Source organism: Monomorium pharaonis, chromosome 5, assembly GCF_013373865.1.
Source record: "Monomorium pharaonis isolate MP-MQ-018 chromosome 5, ASM1337386v2, whole genome shotgun sequence".
Lineage (NCBI taxonomy): Eukaryota > Metazoa > Arthropoda > Insecta > Hymenoptera > Formicidae > Monomorium > Monomorium pharaonis.
This window is the reverse complement of record NC_050471.1, coordinates 9,452,074-9,469,285: the sequence shown is the minus strand read 5'-3', so window position 1 is coordinate 9,469,285 and position 17,212 is coordinate 9,452,074. Positions and strand designations below refer to the sequence as shown.

General features: G+C 34.2%; 3 protein-coding genes and 1 long non-coding RNA gene across 5 annotated transcripts; 1 reads left to right on the top strand and 3 right to left on the bottom strand.

Moving 5' to 3' along the window:
* Nucleotides 1-35: 35 nt before the first annotated feature.
* Nucleotides 36-3,607, bottom strand: LOC105832646 (transcription factor E2F4). The gene is made up of 7 exons (XM_012673781.3): nucleotides 3,212-3,607; nucleotides 2,760-2,869; nucleotides 2,291-2,561; nucleotides 1,722-1,945; nucleotides 1,343-1,461; nucleotides 1,208-1,255; nucleotides 36-978 (listed from the first exon to the last, which is right to left on the bottom strand). The coding sequence occupies exons 1-7, from the start codon at nucleotides 3,317-3,319 to the stop codon at nucleotides 869-871; spliced, it is 990 nt and encodes a 329-aa protein (XP_012529235.1). The 5' UTR covers nucleotides 3,320-3,607; the 3' UTR covers nucleotides 36-868.
* Nucleotides 3,608-3,799: 192 nt separating this feature from the next.
* Nucleotides 3,800-9,589, bottom strand: LOC105832651 (transcription initiation factor TFIID subunit 2). Of its 2 annotated transcripts, none has more exons than XM_012673785.3 (18): nucleotides 9,429-9,589; nucleotides 8,919-9,135; nucleotides 8,529-8,745; nucleotides 8,171-8,409; nucleotides 7,875-8,096; nucleotides 7,580-7,793; nucleotides 7,246-7,497; nucleotides 6,961-7,169; nucleotides 6,639-6,878; nucleotides 6,285-6,534; nucleotides 6,077-6,217; nucleotides 5,811-6,001; nucleotides 5,521-5,732; nucleotides 5,020-5,239; nucleotides 4,795-4,948; nucleotides 4,552-4,716; nucleotides 4,312-4,488; nucleotides 3,800-4,200 (listed from the first exon to the last, which is right to left on the bottom strand). In XM_012673785.3, exons 1-18 carry the CDS (start codon nucleotides 9,472-9,474, stop codon nucleotides 3,958-3,960), a joined length of 3,609 nt encoding a protein of 1,202 aa, XP_012529239.1. In that variant the 5' UTR covers nucleotides 9,475-9,589; the 3' UTR covers nucleotides 3,800-3,957. The 2 variants fall into 2 exon arrangements, with proteins under 2 accessions (XP_012529239.1, XP_012529240.1); XM_012673786.3 differs by having other exon boundaries at nucleotides 3,801-4,200; nucleotides 4,312-4,485.
* A 3,760-nt stretch (nucleotides 9,590-13,349) lies between these two features.
* On the top strand, nucleotides 13,350-17,156 carry LOC105829503. Its single transcript, XM_036287290.1, has 4 exons — nucleotides 13,350-15,048; nucleotides 15,513-15,661; nucleotides 16,466-16,758; nucleotides 16,838-17,156. Exons 1-4 carry the CDS (start codon nucleotides 14,615-14,617, stop codon nucleotides 16,934-16,936), a joined length of 975 nt encoding a protein of 324 aa, XP_036143183.1. The 5' UTR covers nucleotides 13,350-14,614; the 3' UTR covers nucleotides 16,937-17,156.
* LOC118645678 lies at nucleotides 15,684-16,506 on the bottom strand. The gene is made up of 2 exons (XR_004963363.1): nucleotides 16,371-16,506; nucleotides 15,684-16,127 (listed from the first exon to the last, which is right to left on the bottom strand). It is a non-coding gene; the product is annotated as an uncharacterized LOC118645678 (long non-coding RNA).
* Nucleotides 17,157-17,212: the final 56 nt, after the last annotated feature.

The following is a 17,212-nucleotide window of genomic DNA, read 5'->3' as shown; positions in this document are numbered from 1 at the left end:
ACGCTCAAACCTTGCTTATCACGGAAAACAAAACGTTAAATTTCTGTAATCATATATTCAGACAATGTAATACGACATGAGATCTATATATAAGAGATGTATTAATTGTATTATGAAATACAATTGACTTGATCCTGCGTGTCACGCGATAAAGAAGGTATACTGTACAATACATAAATATAAGCAGATGTATATGCCAGTAATAAAGATCCGAATACATTCGTAAAACAGTTAAAAAAACGTCAAATTCGCGCATACGTGTACGTAACATACATTCATGCTAATCACGTTGTAGTATTTTGTAGAATACATCAGGAATATGTGCATGTAAAATATTACAAAAATTCAATTTGAAAACTTGCTTCATAACATCGTATTGCAATATATAGAGAACTATACTTTTTAAATATAGTCACATTATATATATATACATACATTCATCAATTTTTTCTTCTTTCATATCAAACAAAAAATTATCACAATGGACAATTATTCATCCAATGATATTCATAAAGCAAGCTTCAAGTGAATCAACTTAAAAGCTGCAAGGACTTCTAGTAGATTCTGTATAAAAGATGCTATTAAAACCTTGAATTACTCTCAACAATGTATACAAAATAAACAACTCAGAGCAGATTGTAGATATCTTCATAGAGTAAATCTTCTTTTGTAAATGCTTCGCACTAGTTTCCATACTTGGTAAAAATATACTGTATATTCTTTCAATGATTGTGATCCATTAATTTCGCTAAAATTATATGCACAAATTCTCCTTAATGATTTCGTTTGATTTTTCCGATCATCTTTGCATACTGTTGGCACAGTCTTCATTTTGCAAAAAGTCGAAGCTACATTAACTCAACACTCATTACGTTAATGTAATGTCAAATAAATCACAAACACCCTCGTTCTCACTAAGATTGAAATGGTAATCTTTCTCTCCGGGGGGTGGACTTAATCTCATTAACGGTCCGCAAACTGCAAGTGAAATTCATGTAGACGTTAGATACGTTTGGCTATTTAAGTCTGTACAAAAGTAATATAAGAACGATATTCATAATCCAACCTCACATTATCGTCTTAAATCTAATCCGATAGTCTTAAGATTCCATCCAGCAAAGAAAATAACCGTGCGTCTCGAGATCATATTTAAGATGATTTTAAGTATAAAATTGGACTACAAATATTAGTATAACATTCAACTTACAGTCAGAATAGAATTGATCGAGAAAGTCCAAATCTCTTTGGGCAATATCTATAATTAAAAATAATTATAAGACTGATTTAAAAACTTCACTATATATAAGAAAAATACGTATAAACCAAGATAAAATAGATTTACCTGTGGTGCTTACATCACGTAAAACTATTTTAGCTTCTATCAATTCTGAATCATCATCTTCGTCATCTGCTTCATCAGTTATCAATATTGGATCTGGTTTAGTACTATTTTTTGGCGGCCTAATATTAAAATAAATGTATTTTAATGTATTTCAATACAATCTTAATCTTGAGAAATAGATATAAGGTATAATAGTGTGCATTTTGTATCAAATGAATAGTTCAAACTTAGCAACTATTCATCCCCTTTACAAAATCAATTGACAATTAACAATTGTACTATTTGCTCTGTGCAGATCAAGAATATTATATTTTATTATTCCTGACGCGATTAGAGCAGATATACTTGCACACATCTCTTCAAAATTTTTTCTACTTACCTGCCCACTTTTCTCTTTGGTTTTACAGAAACCTCTTCTCCTTTCTTATCATCCTCCTCATTTCCACGCTTCATACCCTTGGCCTCTTCTTGTAATCTCATTTCTAACATCTTATTGTCATAAGTTTTAGCTAATTCGGGTTGGACCATGTACACTTTGATCTCCTCCGTATTACTTTTTAAGGTCATGTTGTAATTTATCACTGTATCATCTTGTATGACAGTCTGTCCAACATAAAAATAAAATAAAAAATAAAAACAAATCTATATCAATATAATTTGCATTAAATATTTTCTAGATATAAAATACTAGATAGACTAACTTGGATTATTAAAATAGTCAAGCAAAAGATTTAGATTTTCAAACTTATTGCGTATTGTATCCTTGAATAATAAAAAAATTCCAAATAACAATAAATAAGTTAAAAACTTAATTCTTCAGAATAGAAGTTAAGCAAGAGTCTTTTTCTGATAGAAATTGCAAAGGTATCAAAATCAGTTTAGAAGCTTTGGTTTACCCAGGATTACAAAACAATGAAATAAATATTTTCTACATATTACTTTGAATACCTTCAAGACATTTGGTACAAATAACTTCATGTCTTCAGGTCCCTGTATTCCAAGTACAAACTGATCCTCAAAGTTCTCCTTCACATCTTCGTATGTAATATACGCATATTTTTTATTTATAATATCCTCTTTTATATTTTTTATGCTTTGTTGTATCCATTGGGTATGGGTATCCAGCATTTGCTCATGAGCCTCCAATTTGCTGATCTCATCCTTCAGGTCCGTCAGTTTCTCGCCGACTTCTTGAGTGTTGCAGCCTGGTCCCGCACCCCTTTAAACACAAATCCACTAAGTAACAATGTACGTCATAGAAGAGAGATGGCTTATGTTGTTTGATATTTTTATCAGAATATCTTGTGCAATTTATCTTTTTTCTTTTTCTCCCAAAAAGATAAAAAAGAAGAGAAAGGTGAATGATAAACCATGCAAGAAGGTAAAGATTTAAAAAGAAAACAAAAATAACACTTACTTCCATTGGATACTGTTCTTACTCTTCTTCTCTATGAGCCCGATGCCCTCGAGGACATTTGTAATATCGTAGATGCGTCGTTTTTGTCGTACTTCCAAAAGATCCGCGGCCTGCAACGTTCGCAAGTTAAATAAAAACAGCCATTGATCTCGCCGAGGCGCCCCACCGAGAGGCACGCACTTTTTATAGGTTAAGGTAGGATCGCGTGTTACGATGTTGTAAAAGGGTCGGCGCGTCGGCTACGTCGAGAACCGATCCGCGGTCCCACGGCGACAGGCGATAATGCCCACGGAGCCGGGGAACGTTCGGACGTACGTGCGCGATCCCCTCGCGCAGCGAGGGGATTCTTTCAAAATTCCCGCAACCCGAGTATGACGTGTACGGCCGCGGCCACTTAACCTAGTACAGGTTAACTTTTTCGGTGGCCTCGCGAAGTGGTCTGGAGTACTCACGACTTTCAAATCCAACACGCCGTCTTTCGCCTTCTGAAGCAGGGACACAAAGCGGGTAGTCAGCAGCCCGAGCGACTTCTCGAATCGGCTCTGTTGATTATCTGCCATTATCTCGGTCGTTGCGAAAATTTTCAAAACTTGCTAGTCCCTTCGAAATTGCCGCAACGCCATGGACGCCATCCCAGCGAGCGTGCAACGGCTATTCAAATATGAGCGCGCCTCTGCTGTTGGTAACGAATTTTGAATCGGATAAAATATATACAAGTGGGAAATGTGTCCCCTACTCTGCTCTCAACCGTGGGGGCACTAATAAAAAGCTTTTGAAAAAAAATCAAGAGTCACTCTTTCAGGACTTTATGCTGGCAATGATATTTAATAAATAATAATAATGATAAATTATTTAAAAATTGTAAAAATTAATTATTTAAATTTTTAATATCATTTTATTATATATATATAAATATAAGATTTTTTATATTGTATAAATATAATTATAATATAATATAATAAAACGCGCGCTTATTAATATTACCTTTATTACTATATACATCTCTAATTGTAATATTATAATATATATTTATAAATATTATATATATAATATTTACAAATATATATACATTATATAATAATTTACATCTTATTACTTATAACTTACACACTTAAAATGTACAGCCATATAAAATATAAATAACAATGATTATAAAAAAAATTTCAAAAGTGTATACCAATAACTGAATGGAAAATTCTTAAGGAAAAGGGAGTTCGTTGGTGGCAGTTGGCTCTGGACTTTGACTAGAACTTGCAGAGCTGAGAGTTTCGTCTTTAATTTTTAAAGTGGATGAATCTTTGTCCTTGTTTTTATCCTTTTCCTTATCCTTGTCTTTACCTTTATCCTTTTCTTTTTTCTCCTTATCCTTATTATGCTTGTGATCATGTTTATGTTTATGTTTATGCTTATGCTTTTTCTTATCTTTCTTTTTCTTTTTGCTCTGCAAGAATAATAGATGCACATGGCAAGTTTAATACATTTTATAATTCTGACACCATAAAAATGAATACATTATACTTTACATATACATTACTTGAAAAACTTTATGTACCTTATTGCTGGAATCGCTTTTCGGCTTATGCTCTTCTGAATCTTTCTTAAACATTCCAGGCTCGAAACCAATAGGACCAGGAGTTCCCATGATACCAGGCAGTGATGCGGAATTGTCGCTATAATATTCTGATTTTACTTTTCCTTCACCAGGTACCGGAACTCCTCGTTCATCCTGCTAAAAACAATAAATTTAATGTACATGATAACAAGAAAAAAGGAATAAAGCTATTTTCCATACATTGTTAGCTATTTTTTGCCGTTTCGATTCTGGTCCATGTTCCACTGGATTTGACGGACCTGTAGGATCTCTGTTGGGAGATGGTTTCCTTTTATTTGAAACAGGTAAGTTCTCAATTTCTTCGATCGATTCATGTCTCACATGTTGTACCGGTGCAGCTTTCACCTAAACAGAATATGTAGGATTTAAACATTGTTATAAAGAAAAAGACCTATAACACAGACATTACGCAAGTTTACTTACTTCACGTTCTGGACTTGGCGGGCCAGCCTTTCTAGGTTTTGTAGATGTCGTAATTTCAGTAACGGGAAGACAAAATGGGACTTTCATACCGTACAAAGTATAATACAAATCTACCAAATCGCAACGCAACTTTGCATCATGCGACAGCATGCCGCTAAAAATAGAATCATGTATGTTAATTAACGTTAAAAAAAATTTACAGCCGAGATTAAGGAATTATCGTACTTAATCAAGTTCCATATACGGTCAACTAGATCAGGTTTATCTAAGTGATGCTCGTGAGCTCTTTCAAACGGCGGATTCTCCACCATCAGCCGTACAAGTCTGTGACGTATACCAGGATGTGGATCCATTTCAGCCATTTCTAACAAGAACTCCAGATCCTCCCATTTGCCGTCCACGCGAGTAAAATCGACCAACGCTTCTAAAGCGGCAATTCGAATATCTGGAAAATATTAATTAATCATTAAAAATTTTGACAATTCAAAATATAGATATTAATATATTATTATTGGGATGTCATGTGACTCCGTGTAAGAGCGACGGACTCGTAAGTGACAAGTTGCGAATTTAAACCACACATGCTGTATATTGAAATTTTTAATCTCTTCTAAAATCTTCAATATCTAAAGGAAGTACAATATAATAACCTTTTTAGGTACAGTGTATGGGCTTTAAGCCCCACTCCATTATTATTATTATTATTGTTGTTACAGAAAATATTACCTATAAATTGTCCATATGCTGCATATGCCCTGAAAAGATTAGGATTACTCGGAAGATGTCCAAACTTTTGAAGGATACGTATAACTTTGAGACAAGCTACGCTGACAGTATATTTGTAACAAGGTAATAATTTCTCCAAGTTCAAATTTCTCGTGACCTCTTCTAAAATAGCCTTTGTGTCAATTGATAAAGATTCCGCTGTAATAGCCGTTCTATAATGGTACATTAAAAAATTTATTTCTTCATCATATCATTATCTATAACTTATAAATAAAATTTAAATATTTTACCCTTGTTGCACACTGATAACTGGTGTAACAGTTGCGCCAAGAGCTTCAATTAGCGCAGCTCTGTAATAATTGTCAGAATATCTATTTTTACTGTTATCGTTATATTTGAAAAGATCCATTAAAAAGGATAGTACTTCTGGTGGACAGATACCATGGTTATTACGTAATCCCGCCATTGCGACTGGTATAGTCTGCGCACACAATGTACAAAAAATTGAAAGAAAAGATTTTTTAATAATTCTAATGTTATATAAACTCGCACTAACCTTTTGTAGAAAATAATGTTGAAAATTCGAGAAGTTGTTTTGTTTAATAATCCGCCGACATGACGCAGATCCGAATAATTTCCTAAATATAGCCAACATTGCTGGTGGGCCTGACCATGTTGCTACCATTGCATTTCCCACCTGTAAGCGTACATGTATATTTGTAAAATTTAATTAAACGCAAATCAAAGATTTAATAATGACCGACCTTTGTCAAGCAATGAGCAGCGCGAAGTCTGACTTTATAGTAACAATGTTCGTTCTCAATTGTATCGGTTAATGCTAATCGTGTGGCGGGTGTCGGATGATGCTGTAAAGCTTCGATAGCTTCTAATTGCGCGGTGACGTCTCTCTCGTGTCTCAATTGATACTGCCACTGATAATCAGGTTGCTCAATTTGCACAGCGCGCATGATTGTCATTTCAGGATCAAGTCTAATCCACAATACTGGAGAATCGCTGTAGATAAATAATAAATGTTACTTTAAAAGCTAATAGAACAGCCATAATGTTTATAATTCTTGCATAAAACAAGTTTGCAATTATAAAAATCGTGATCTTACTCCATAGCAGAGAGATCCATATCAACCTCTTCGCCAGTGCACAACGGAATTTTCTTTTTCTTGTTTCTACGACTCTTACTGTGGCATGTGATGTCTGCCCTGGCCATTGTACCTTCAATTTGTAACGTGTGCTTAAAAGTACCATCCAGTTCTTGAATATTTACTACTAATGGACCCACGTATTTCCTGATCCCTCTCTGATGTGTAGTATCTTGCCTAATTTCTAATTCCACTGTATTTCTATAACGTAGATAAATATGTGTTATTTTTATAATGTAGAATAATAATATAAATACAACTAAATTTAAAGAAAAAAAAACACCTTTTTCTATTAAATACAAAACTTAAACTGAATTTCGCATGTCCTCCTGTTCTCACCCATTGATCTATAAATACTGACATATCTTTCCCTGTTACAGTAAAAATTGCCTTAGCAAATACATTTGTACTAATTAACATATGCGACCATAAGCCAGACTCAATCTTTTGCTGTGCAGCATTAGTTGCTAGAGATAATTGTTTATTAAATACCTAAAAATTAAATATATATTTAGCAGTTTAATTTACTATTCGACATTTAAAAAATATAAAGAAAAAATATATTTACTTGAAGCAATAATTCTTGGCCGATCCTATGTTCCAGCATCCTCATGATTAGATGTGCTTTCTTGCGAAGAACTTCAATGTATTTTGGAGACATGGTATGCAAATTTTTAATAGGAAAATAAAACCCGGGATCGGGAGCTCGAGGAGCTGGAGCTGGAGTATTAGCCGCAATGGGTAATGGTGCTGGTGCTTGAGATGGATCTAATATTATACCACCGAATTGTTCTTCATATTTCACGACTTCTTGTAATTCCTATAAAAATATGTCATACAGCAATTAAGTAACAAATTAAAAAGAACAACACATGAGCATATTGAGACTTACAAATACTTACAGACTGAATCCATTCTCTATATTCATTATTTCCAAAGCATTTCTTCGCATAGAGTCCTGTTAGATAGGTGGAAATACCCTTAGGTAGCCATGTATCTGACCAATTTTGCATTGATATAAAACATCCAAAAAATTGTTCTGCAAGCGCTTGTGCCATTGCTTTTTTAGTAATATATACTTGATCTATAATTGCAGTAGAATGTAATAAATTCGTGCTAAAAATAAACAAATCGTCATAAATAAGTAATAGAATACAATCATAGAACTTAATTATGTGTAAAACAAAAGTCTTTTACTTTAAGATGCTCATAGTAGCATAGGCGTTAATGTCTTCGTCTATCTCGTCAACAAAGACCTGCTTGTAACAGGAATACGGGTATCGATTCGACAAGGTTTCTTCATAAAATTCGAATGCTTCATGCATATATTTTGCGGACACTTTCAGAGATGACAATAGTTGAGGCAGACAAAAATGAGTTACTTCGTGCATGTAAGGGTCCACAAAAATCTCAAAAGGTCTAAAAAAAAAAAGAATTTGCATTATTATATCATAAATAATGAAATGTTTATTAACCATTTTTTATTTATTTACCCGACTGCCAGTGCAATGTTTGGAGCGCATGCAGGAGTGTTGAGCACATAGTGAAATGTTTTTCTACGCATATCAGGTGTATAGACAATCTCAACTAGATCTCCACATGAAACCGCAATCATCGAGTCATCAACAGTAAATTCCAATTTCCAAGTACATGGTTCAGCAAAACTATCCACGCATGGAAACCATAATCTAGACGAATTTTCATAGCTATATGTATACATATGAGCACCTCTCTAAAAAAGATAAGTAACATGAAAAGAGATATCAGTCAGGTAAATAAAATTTAAATATTTACAAAACAATCTGTGTACTGAATTTTATCAAATCATAGATATACAACATGCTAGTTTACCTCAGCTAGGGTTCCTTCACAGTTTGGTACTACAAAATGTACTCCTCCTTGTGGTTGCTCCAATGAAAATTCAATGCTAATTCTTAATCCTCGGCCTTCTGTAACCAAGTGTGCCGCATCTGGTGGTATCTGAACTACTAATTCGCCAGCGTTGTTGTCGGGATCGACTTTTTGAGCTGCTGCTAGATGCATATTCGAGAAAAATTCCATAGATCGCCTACAAAAAGATTGATAATTAAAATCCTAAGAATGTCATTAGGTCTTTTCAGCTAAACTTCTTTAGTAAGCGAGTTACTTTTCCCTTTTTCTTTCAATAAGAAAAAAAGCAGAAAAATACCATGCAAAAAATTTGGCTAAAAAAAAAGATTTATCAAGAAGAAATTCACTTACTGCTTACTATCCCCTTGGCAGATATCCAAAAATGGATCAAAATATTGGAAAGGCGCTTCATAGGTGTCATTTAAACACACTCTATATATTCTACACTGTTTGGCATTGAGCTTCACCAATCTCAGCGTGTCTCGCAGAGGTACAATTGTCAACTCGACAAAACCAATTATGCTTTTTCTTTGAAAGCTTATCCCCGTTAAGCTTAATATTTGATGGGCTGTAATTATATCACAATTGCATTAAAATTAATTATTACATTGATAAATATGCATCTTATCAAATTGTGTACATAAACACCAACTTGTAAAACATAACCTCAAAAGTGCAATTTTTATTTATCCTTTATGATACATATGACATTATGCACATTACTTTTTGTTAGCTGAACATAATTAAACACAGAATAAACAAATAAAATTCCAATAAACATTAAAACAATAAAAATTTGTTTAAAACCAAAACATAACCAAAGTGATAGTTAAATAACTAAAACGCGTCCGTTTTTCTTACCCAATTTATAGGGACGACTGTTATCACCCGTTTTCTCTTTCTTCATGTTTCGATATATTTAAATATAACTTTTATATCTGCAAAAAAAGATAAAGCTTGAAACACACGAAACGCGCGACGCCATGCCACAGTACAACACACATCTACTGATCTGCACCGATCCTGTGATACGATTTCAAGCCCGGGCACGCTCACGCACATATCGCACTCCTCCTATCCGTGAGGCATATAACTTATATATAGTAATCATAATCAGTTATTTGCCACTGGATATATAATCTTTAGGTTTTTCTTTTGAAATTCAATTCAATAAGTTTTTTAAAAGTGCTGTTTTATTTTATACAGTAATTTCATTATAAGAAAATAATAGCGTTTGATTGGTATAATTATAAAATAATTTATATTTACTTAATTTTTATATTTCTTCTGAAAAACTAATTTTATAAATGTTTGATATAAAAAAAAAATGGAGAGCGACCTTTATTCTCTGAAAGGAAGAGTGAGAAGCCCCGAAGGGCTCTATCACCCCCATTTATGCTCTCATGTTTATATGTACTAATATATACCATCAGTACAAGTTCAAAACTCTCGATACCTATATATATAGTAAAGAATAAACGAACAGTACTTGTGAGAAATATATTAAAGTGTATTTCAAAAGTATCGTAACTGTCCATCTAGTGGTTAATAAATGATTTATTCAGAGTGGGTATAAAGGCCTAAACGCACAATGCCAGGCAACAGGTAATAGGAACAGAAATAATGAAAGAGAGAAAAGATCTTCTCTCTTTTTCTCTTTCTTTATTTCTTGTTCCTGTTGCCTGTTGCCTGGCATTGTGTTTAGGCTTTTAGACGCCGGCAACCGCCTCGGAGTCAAAACGTTAAATGGGGAAAGAGGCAGAGGAGAAAGAAACGCTCAGCCGCGAACGTAACCGAGTGCGCACAGCGCAACGGCTCACGCCAATCGCAGCCGAGCGCGCGTGCCTCACGGATAGAGGGAGTGCGATGTGTGCGTGAGCGTGCCCGGGCTTGAAATCGCATCACAGCACCGATCCACACAGCGACAGGCTGCGAGTGCTGCGACCTGCGACAGCACAGTTAACTACTAGTCTGTTCTTTCTAGCTGCACAGTTGCACTGATGCAATAAGTTAGAATAAGAAAAAATATACTTGTCTTACTTCAACTTATTGCACCAGTGTAATAGTGCAGCTAAAAAGAATAGGGGCTCGATTCTTGAATTCATTCGCAAGAAAACGTATGCGCAAATACCCGCTCTAACAGAAAAGTTGCAAGTTTATTGGTTAAAAGCCATACGATAGCCAATAAATTTTCAACTTTTCTGTAAGAACAGAATTTGCGAATACGTTTCTCTTGCAAATGAATTCAAGAATCGAGCCCCTGGCCATACATTCACAGGGTGTGTTCAGGGAGACGCTATTAGCGCTATCAGCATCAGTTTATCAATGTCCTAGTTTACACCGAGCACTTGGTACGCGTATTAAATAGTAAATAACTAGTGAATGTGTTTAATCATTGGCTGATCAGCTTAAATTCACTACTTGATACGCGTACCAAGTGCTCGGTGTAAACTAGAGCAATGGCTTAGTTTACATCGTGCATTTGATACGCGTATCAGGTACCATATTCGTATCAAATTCGTACTAAATATTTAGTACGCACGATGTAAACGCTGCCGGATCAATTTGGTACGAGCGTATCAAGTAGGAGTATTGTACTAAACTGATACGCGTACCAAGTGATACAAATGTCGATGTAAACGCATAAAACGCATTTTAGAGAGAATTTAGCAATTGAGCATAACCTCAGTGCTAAAATCTAAAAACCGGTGTGAAAATGTCTTAGTAGGAGACATCAACATGAATTAAATTTGTATTATATTTTTCACAGTACATGCTTAGTACATTCGATGTAAACGCGCCCGTACTAAGGCTTTGGTGCGCACCAAACTTAATACGCGTACTAAGGTTTTGACGATGTAAACTAAGCCAATGGTTTCTGAAAAAAAAAATGTAATGAGATATGTAAGGATATTCAGGCCGATATTCATAGTCGAATCTTATTCAAGACCCATCTTAAGCACGATCTTGAGACGTCAATGCTGTTATTTCATTGGTTAAGTAAGTCTCAAGTCGGCTCGAAGCTAGACTTAAGACAATTCTTGAACTTAAGATCGGTCTATGAATTCCGTCCTCAGATTTGAAAATCGGCGGGACCCGATGAAATATGACGGACCAATCAAAAGTGGTACCCACATGTCACCACTCTGATTACCCTGAGGCTCGATTCTTGAATTTATTCGCAAATCGCAAGAGAAACGTATTCGCAAGTTCTGTTCTTAACAGAAAAGTTGGAAATTTATTGACTATTGTATGGCTATTAACCAATAAACTTGCAACTTTTCTGTTAGAGTGGGTATTTGCACATACGTTTCTCTTGCGAATAAATTCAAGAATCGAGCCCCTGATCTACGTCAAGGTCTACAATGTCAGCAGGAGTAAGGAGTAAGAGTCACAATTGACTGAATTAACCAATTAAAAACCGGGAGTAAATGAAATGGTCAAATCTCATTTTAAAACAGATTTTTACTAATAATTTTATATACCTTGTATTTTTATGTATATGTTAATCTTAATTAATTAAAAACATCATGCATATACGTATTCGAAATTTTTAAATTATAATTTATTTATAATTCTATTATATGTATACAATATTTTATTGTATACATAGAATTCTATTTCCTTAATTCTGAATCATAGATTATCTAAAAATAGATTTAATATCCACTTTAAATGATACGATGATAAACAATTTGTGTTAGAATTCAACAGAGAATTCTATTAATAATTTTATGTGTTTGTTAAAATCTAATAAAAAAATTGATAGTTTGTTTTGTAATAAAATAATATCAATCTAATGTCGAAAGTAATTCAGAAAACTGCAATTACTAAATTTATTTCTCTTTACATTTGAGTCTTGTTTTAAATTTACCGAAGATCCGAATTTTTTATAGGCAAAGGATATAAACGTTAGAATAACAACTCAAGAGATAAAATCCATCAGATAGTTCTGTTGTCTTTTGTCTGTAATAATGAGCGAAAGTATATCATTAATCAGCTTTTTTTCTTTTGGCGAATGATATAACGATTTCGAAATTTTTACCGAATACGCAGAAAGCTTATCTCACCATAATATTGGCATTTTATTTAACGAGTATACTTTTCTACTATCTATCACCATTATATACAATTATAAGATGCGAGAAGACAAAAGTCAAAGTCGTCCAAAGTGAATAAGTATAAATGTCTTTTGCACTCAATGCGTGTACACCACAACGTAGAAGTTTATAAGTTTATGAAAAGCTTACTTTCCCGGTCATTAATAAGCAATATAACATCGCATTTTCTTCACAAAAAGAGCAACACAGTATCTTCTTTTTTTCTCTCTCTTCATATATAAGTTCTATATGTTTCGGCGACTATATATTACATGCAGACCAAACGTTTCCATTGGCTTTTAAGCGCTAATGATCTACGTTGCTAACGCCCTTACTTTTCATTTCATGTGTAAATGTTGATTCATGCCACGTATCACAGATGGAGAAAATAACTGGTATTTCTGTTTGTGCGACATCACCGTGGCCTATTGGAGTTTCCGTTTCACACGCCTCGATATTAAATTACAGTGTCATAGCTTTTACATGTAAAACTTTCCTTCGCCTCCATTATCTTTAAGTCTTATCGATGACCAAATTTATTTTTCATGCACGATGCTCACGCGACGCTGAAGGTGAGATTCGTTCCTATGATGTTGTAAAAATAAAAAACAAATCTTTCTTTAATTTTATACCTCTCTACGGGAAAGAGATGACAGCATTTGATTGTAACTTATGAGTAATTCGAGATACCGTCACTCTTCGCGCGTATCCACTGCTTATAATCAACGTAAATAGGTGCAATTTTTCCACCACTTGTAAATCTCGAAGCATTTAATATCTAATCGCGATTATTATAATGCCGAGATGTGCGCGATGTTCGGCGCGTGCTCGATGAAACCTTTCGCGATCGCGTCGATTTTTTTCTTCGTGGACAGTAGTAACCCAGGGAATTGTCATCGTGACGGACAGAAGGCAAGACGACAAGTAGTGAACATCGAACTGTCACGTAGTGAAATTTTTGAATGAGATAGGAGTGTTAATTGTTCGCGCGCGTTGTGCGATAATATTTACATTATCCTGGTGGCAGATTAATATCGCAAGGAAGACGTGAAGCACTGGAAGGGCCATGCGCTCGGGTAGCTCTTCATTTAACTTACTGACATTGCTATTGGAGCGGTTAAGTGGAAGAACTTACGTTTACAGACCGATAGTATGTACGTTTGCTTCGATGGCAAACTAGCCGCAGAAGAACAGTTTTACGAGTAGTAGTTTTTGCCGAAGTTGCAATTATCCGGCAATTTAAACCCTTTCCCATCTGGGACAAATCGACCTCTCTTAGTTCTTGGAAGTGCTGTAATTTAGGGTCGGTCGTTTTTTTGCTCGCAACGCGACACGTACATTATCAGTATGAGAACTGCTTCTGATCCCGGTGAGACATTCTACTTGTCTACGTTGCTTTTAAATATTTATATGAAAACAGGGGAGATCTGTTATGTTTTCAATTTAGATATTTTTTATAATTTATTTGATTTATATAATTTTCATGTGTTGATTACTGCAAGTTATATTCATCTATCAAATTTCGCATGTGTGTGATTTGGATAAACGTGAGTTATACGAGGACCATTGAACACTGAACAATATTTGTAATATTTCTAATATTTTTTTAAAGAATGTCAAATATGTGTATCCATATAATTTCTACTATACTTTATTAAGTCTTCTCTTCATTATCGCTTCCTACAGTATAATAGATGTACTCTACATCCATAAGATCCTCGCTTATCCTTACGCTTCTTTATGCGATTTGATACCGCAGTTTTGCGCTTCTTTTATCCGCCTGTCAAGAGTCTCGTTAAAAGAAAAGGAAACATAAATAATTATCCTAGGGAAACATTTAAATTAAGAAGTAGAAATCGCAACGTGGATCTTGCAATATATCTTGTCGCAAAGAAGAGCGTTCTCTATTTTTTCTATTTTCAAGCGTCTCAGGATCGATAATAGGAAATGGTGTCTCTGAGTGACATACGACCTCTTTTGCATACCGCAAGACTGTTTGGATGTGGACTTTTACTCGTTAAGGAGGACGATATTGTAATAATGAAATACGGTGCTGTTTACTCGGCTCTGTTTGCATTTTTGTATGCCAGTCTCTGCATCGCGAATTTTTACATGCTCCGCTGGGATGACGTGCTTGGACCGAGGTTGCTGACGCTCACCGTGGTGAGGACAGGTCTTTCGTATGCCTGCGTGTTCAGCGACATCGCAATGACGTTCTGGTATAATTGGAAGATACGAGCTGCACTTTCAAATTTACGCATGTTTGATCGAGCGACGAAATACAACGAGCCAGAACATCCCCACAGGATACGCTACGTCTATTGGGCATTGACCTTCGTTATTTTGTCGTTTTGGTCAATTGTCGGGTATATAACGTTCTGGTGAGTATTAATAATTTTTTATTTTAAAAAGAGAACGTATTTATAGTAGTGCACACTCACTACGATTATAAGAAAAAAATTCATTTGATTATAATATAATTTTACAGTAAGATATAAAATAATAAGAATGGACATGAGACAAGTGATATAAAAATATAAAAAACAAATAGCTCCCTTGTAATATAATTTCGAATTTATTTTAAACACATAATATTGATATGTGTACACTTTGTTATGTTATGGCTCCAGTATATAGCAATGTTAAATATAATTATATCACATTAATTTACAAATAATTAATTTATAAAATTTGAAATTAAAATAATGAAGTTAAGATATCAGGAAGATAGAGATAAAATTGATAATAAAAGAAACAGACAGACAAAATTATATTTTATAGACATCTATCTTATTACCTTTGTAATTCTTCCTATCGTATTCATTCATAATTTCGGTATTCGCAGTGTCGAGCCGAAAGACTCTGTATTCAACGGTGTAACTTACGCAATCGTTAACGCAACTTTGTCGATGCAACTGATGATATTTGTCAGTCTATCATCCCTCTTGTACGACAGATTCCGTCGTCTTTGTGAATTACTGCTGCTGCCTGAAGGTAGATTAATTGTAAAGAATGGTATGTCTCTCGCGTTTATTTATGCATCAATTTGCTGATAATACATTTTATTTACATCTAAATTTATAGTTCATTTACATATCTCATTTATGTCCAGATAATTTAGTTTTATACAATTTTTTATATAGAAATTTTTAGCCATTGATCGTCATTTATTTATAAAAATTGTATAAGTGAAAAAAACTTGGTTAAGAAAAGAAATTTTTATAACTCTTAATTGTGTTTTTTTCAAAAAATATTAATAACTCTATGTTATTAATATTTCATTAGCTTTAAACCCTCTAATTATTCTATTCTCGCTGATTTTCCTTTAATTTTTCCATTTTATGAAAATATTCGCCGTCTACCACCGTCTATCATTAGCGTTTACTGTCCGAGTGCCGACACGCCTGCTTTCCCACGCGATTTGACCGATGAAGATAACATAACCCTGAGGATCGAAGTCCTAGAAAATAAATAACGACGTTGACTAATCGCTCATTTTTAATGCGAATAAACAGATCTTTCGATAAAGTGACGGAAGTAAATTTGATTAACGTCCAATAAAATTGGAGAGACATTATTTTTACAAGACACATTCGAAACATTAAAAACAGTCTCTCTATATTTATAAGACTCATCTTTTACACGAAGCCATGATACAACATTGCAATTTTTTATAATTCTTATATAAGTGAAACGTACATACATAAGTGATAATTCTTTAAGTGAGCAAGTAGTAGTCAAATTGTCCAATCTCCAATGTTCAAGAATAACCACACGCGAATGATATTGTTTAAATAGATGGTAAAATCATGGTGGTGAACCGATCGGGCAAGCAGTTTCGTTTGCAAGAAGTGTGGTGGTTGCACTCGTGCCTCACCAATGCGACCGAGATGATAAACTCCGTGTATGGGATGCAACTTCTGCTGTGGATATCCAGTATGTCCTTCAATACACTTACACGCATCTATACGATCAACGATAATGGCTCAATCTCGCATCCACTGTTGATGGCGAGAGAGATTTTACTGGTGTCTGCTTGCGTGACAAATCTGCTAATCATTACCTTTATCTGTCATGTGACTGCAGACCAAGTACGTTGATCTATTTTCAAGCAAGAAGGATTTCTCGCCACAACGATTGACAAGTTTAATCTTGATCTTTTTTTCAAAGGCTAATCGTGTTGGCAAACTCGCGTTTACACCGTCGTCGGCCATTCTTGCCAAGAGAAATTTTACGCAGGTTAGCAAAAATTTTGCTAATTTAATTTAATTTATATATAAAACAGTGACTAAAATACAAAAAATTTAATAAAATTTGTATTGATATTTTCTCCTCATCAGTTTTGCTCAAAACACACAGCTAACTTTTTCTATTAATAATTAAAATAAGTTATTATTAAATAACTGCAGGATTGCAGCGTGGAGGCTGTGACTTATTTTCAATTACGACAAGTGCATTTCTTTGCCTCTTACGGAATTATACGCATTGATCTTCCATTGCTTCTTTCAGTAAGTTTTGGGAAAATAATATAAGTGAATCAAATTT

What these genes read in the sequence shown, in the direction of transcription:
- LOC105829503 (XM_036287290.1), top strand. Translation starts at nt 14,615, where the DNA reads ATGGTGTCTCTGAGTGACATACGACCTCTTTTGCATACCGCAAGACTG. An exon ending in ATTACTGCTGCTGCCTGAAG is followed by an intron (nt 15,662 to 16,465) that starts GTAGATTAATTG and finishes TTGTTTAAATAG; the next exon opens with ATGGTAAAATCATGGTGGTG. An exon ending in GTCATGTGACTGCAGACCAA is followed by an intron (nt 16,759 to 16,837) that starts GTACGTTGATCT and finishes TTTTTTTCAAAG; the next exon opens with GCTAATCGTGTTGGCAAACT.
- LOC105832651 (XM_012673785.3), bottom strand. Translation starts at nt 9,474, where the DNA reads ATGAAGAAAGAGAAAACGGGTGATAACAGTCGTCCCTATAAATTGG. An exon ending in GTGAAGGAACCCTAGCTGAG is followed by an intron (nt 8,410 to 8,528) that starts GTAAACTAGCAT and finishes TATCTTTTTTAG; the next exon opens with AGAGGTGCTCATATGTATAC. An exon ending in GCTACTATGAGCATCTTAAA is followed by an intron (nt 7,794 to 7,874) that starts GTAAAAGACTTT and finishes GTTTATTTTTAG; the next exon opens with CACGAATTTATTACATTCTA.
- LOC105832646 (XM_012673781.3), bottom strand. Translation starts at nt 3,319, where the DNA reads ATGGCAGATAATCAACAGAGCCGATTCGAGAAGTCGCTCGGGCTGCTG. An exon ending in GCGTGTTGGATTTGAAAGTC is followed by an intron (nt 2,870 to 3,211) that starts GTGAGTACTCCA and finishes CGAACGTTGCAG; the next exon opens with GCCGCGGATCTTTTGGAAGT. An exon ending in CGATCAATTCTATTCTGACT is followed by an intron (nt 979 to 1,207) that starts GTAAGTTGAATG and finishes TTTCACTTGCAG; the next exon opens with TTTGCGGACCGTTAATGAGA.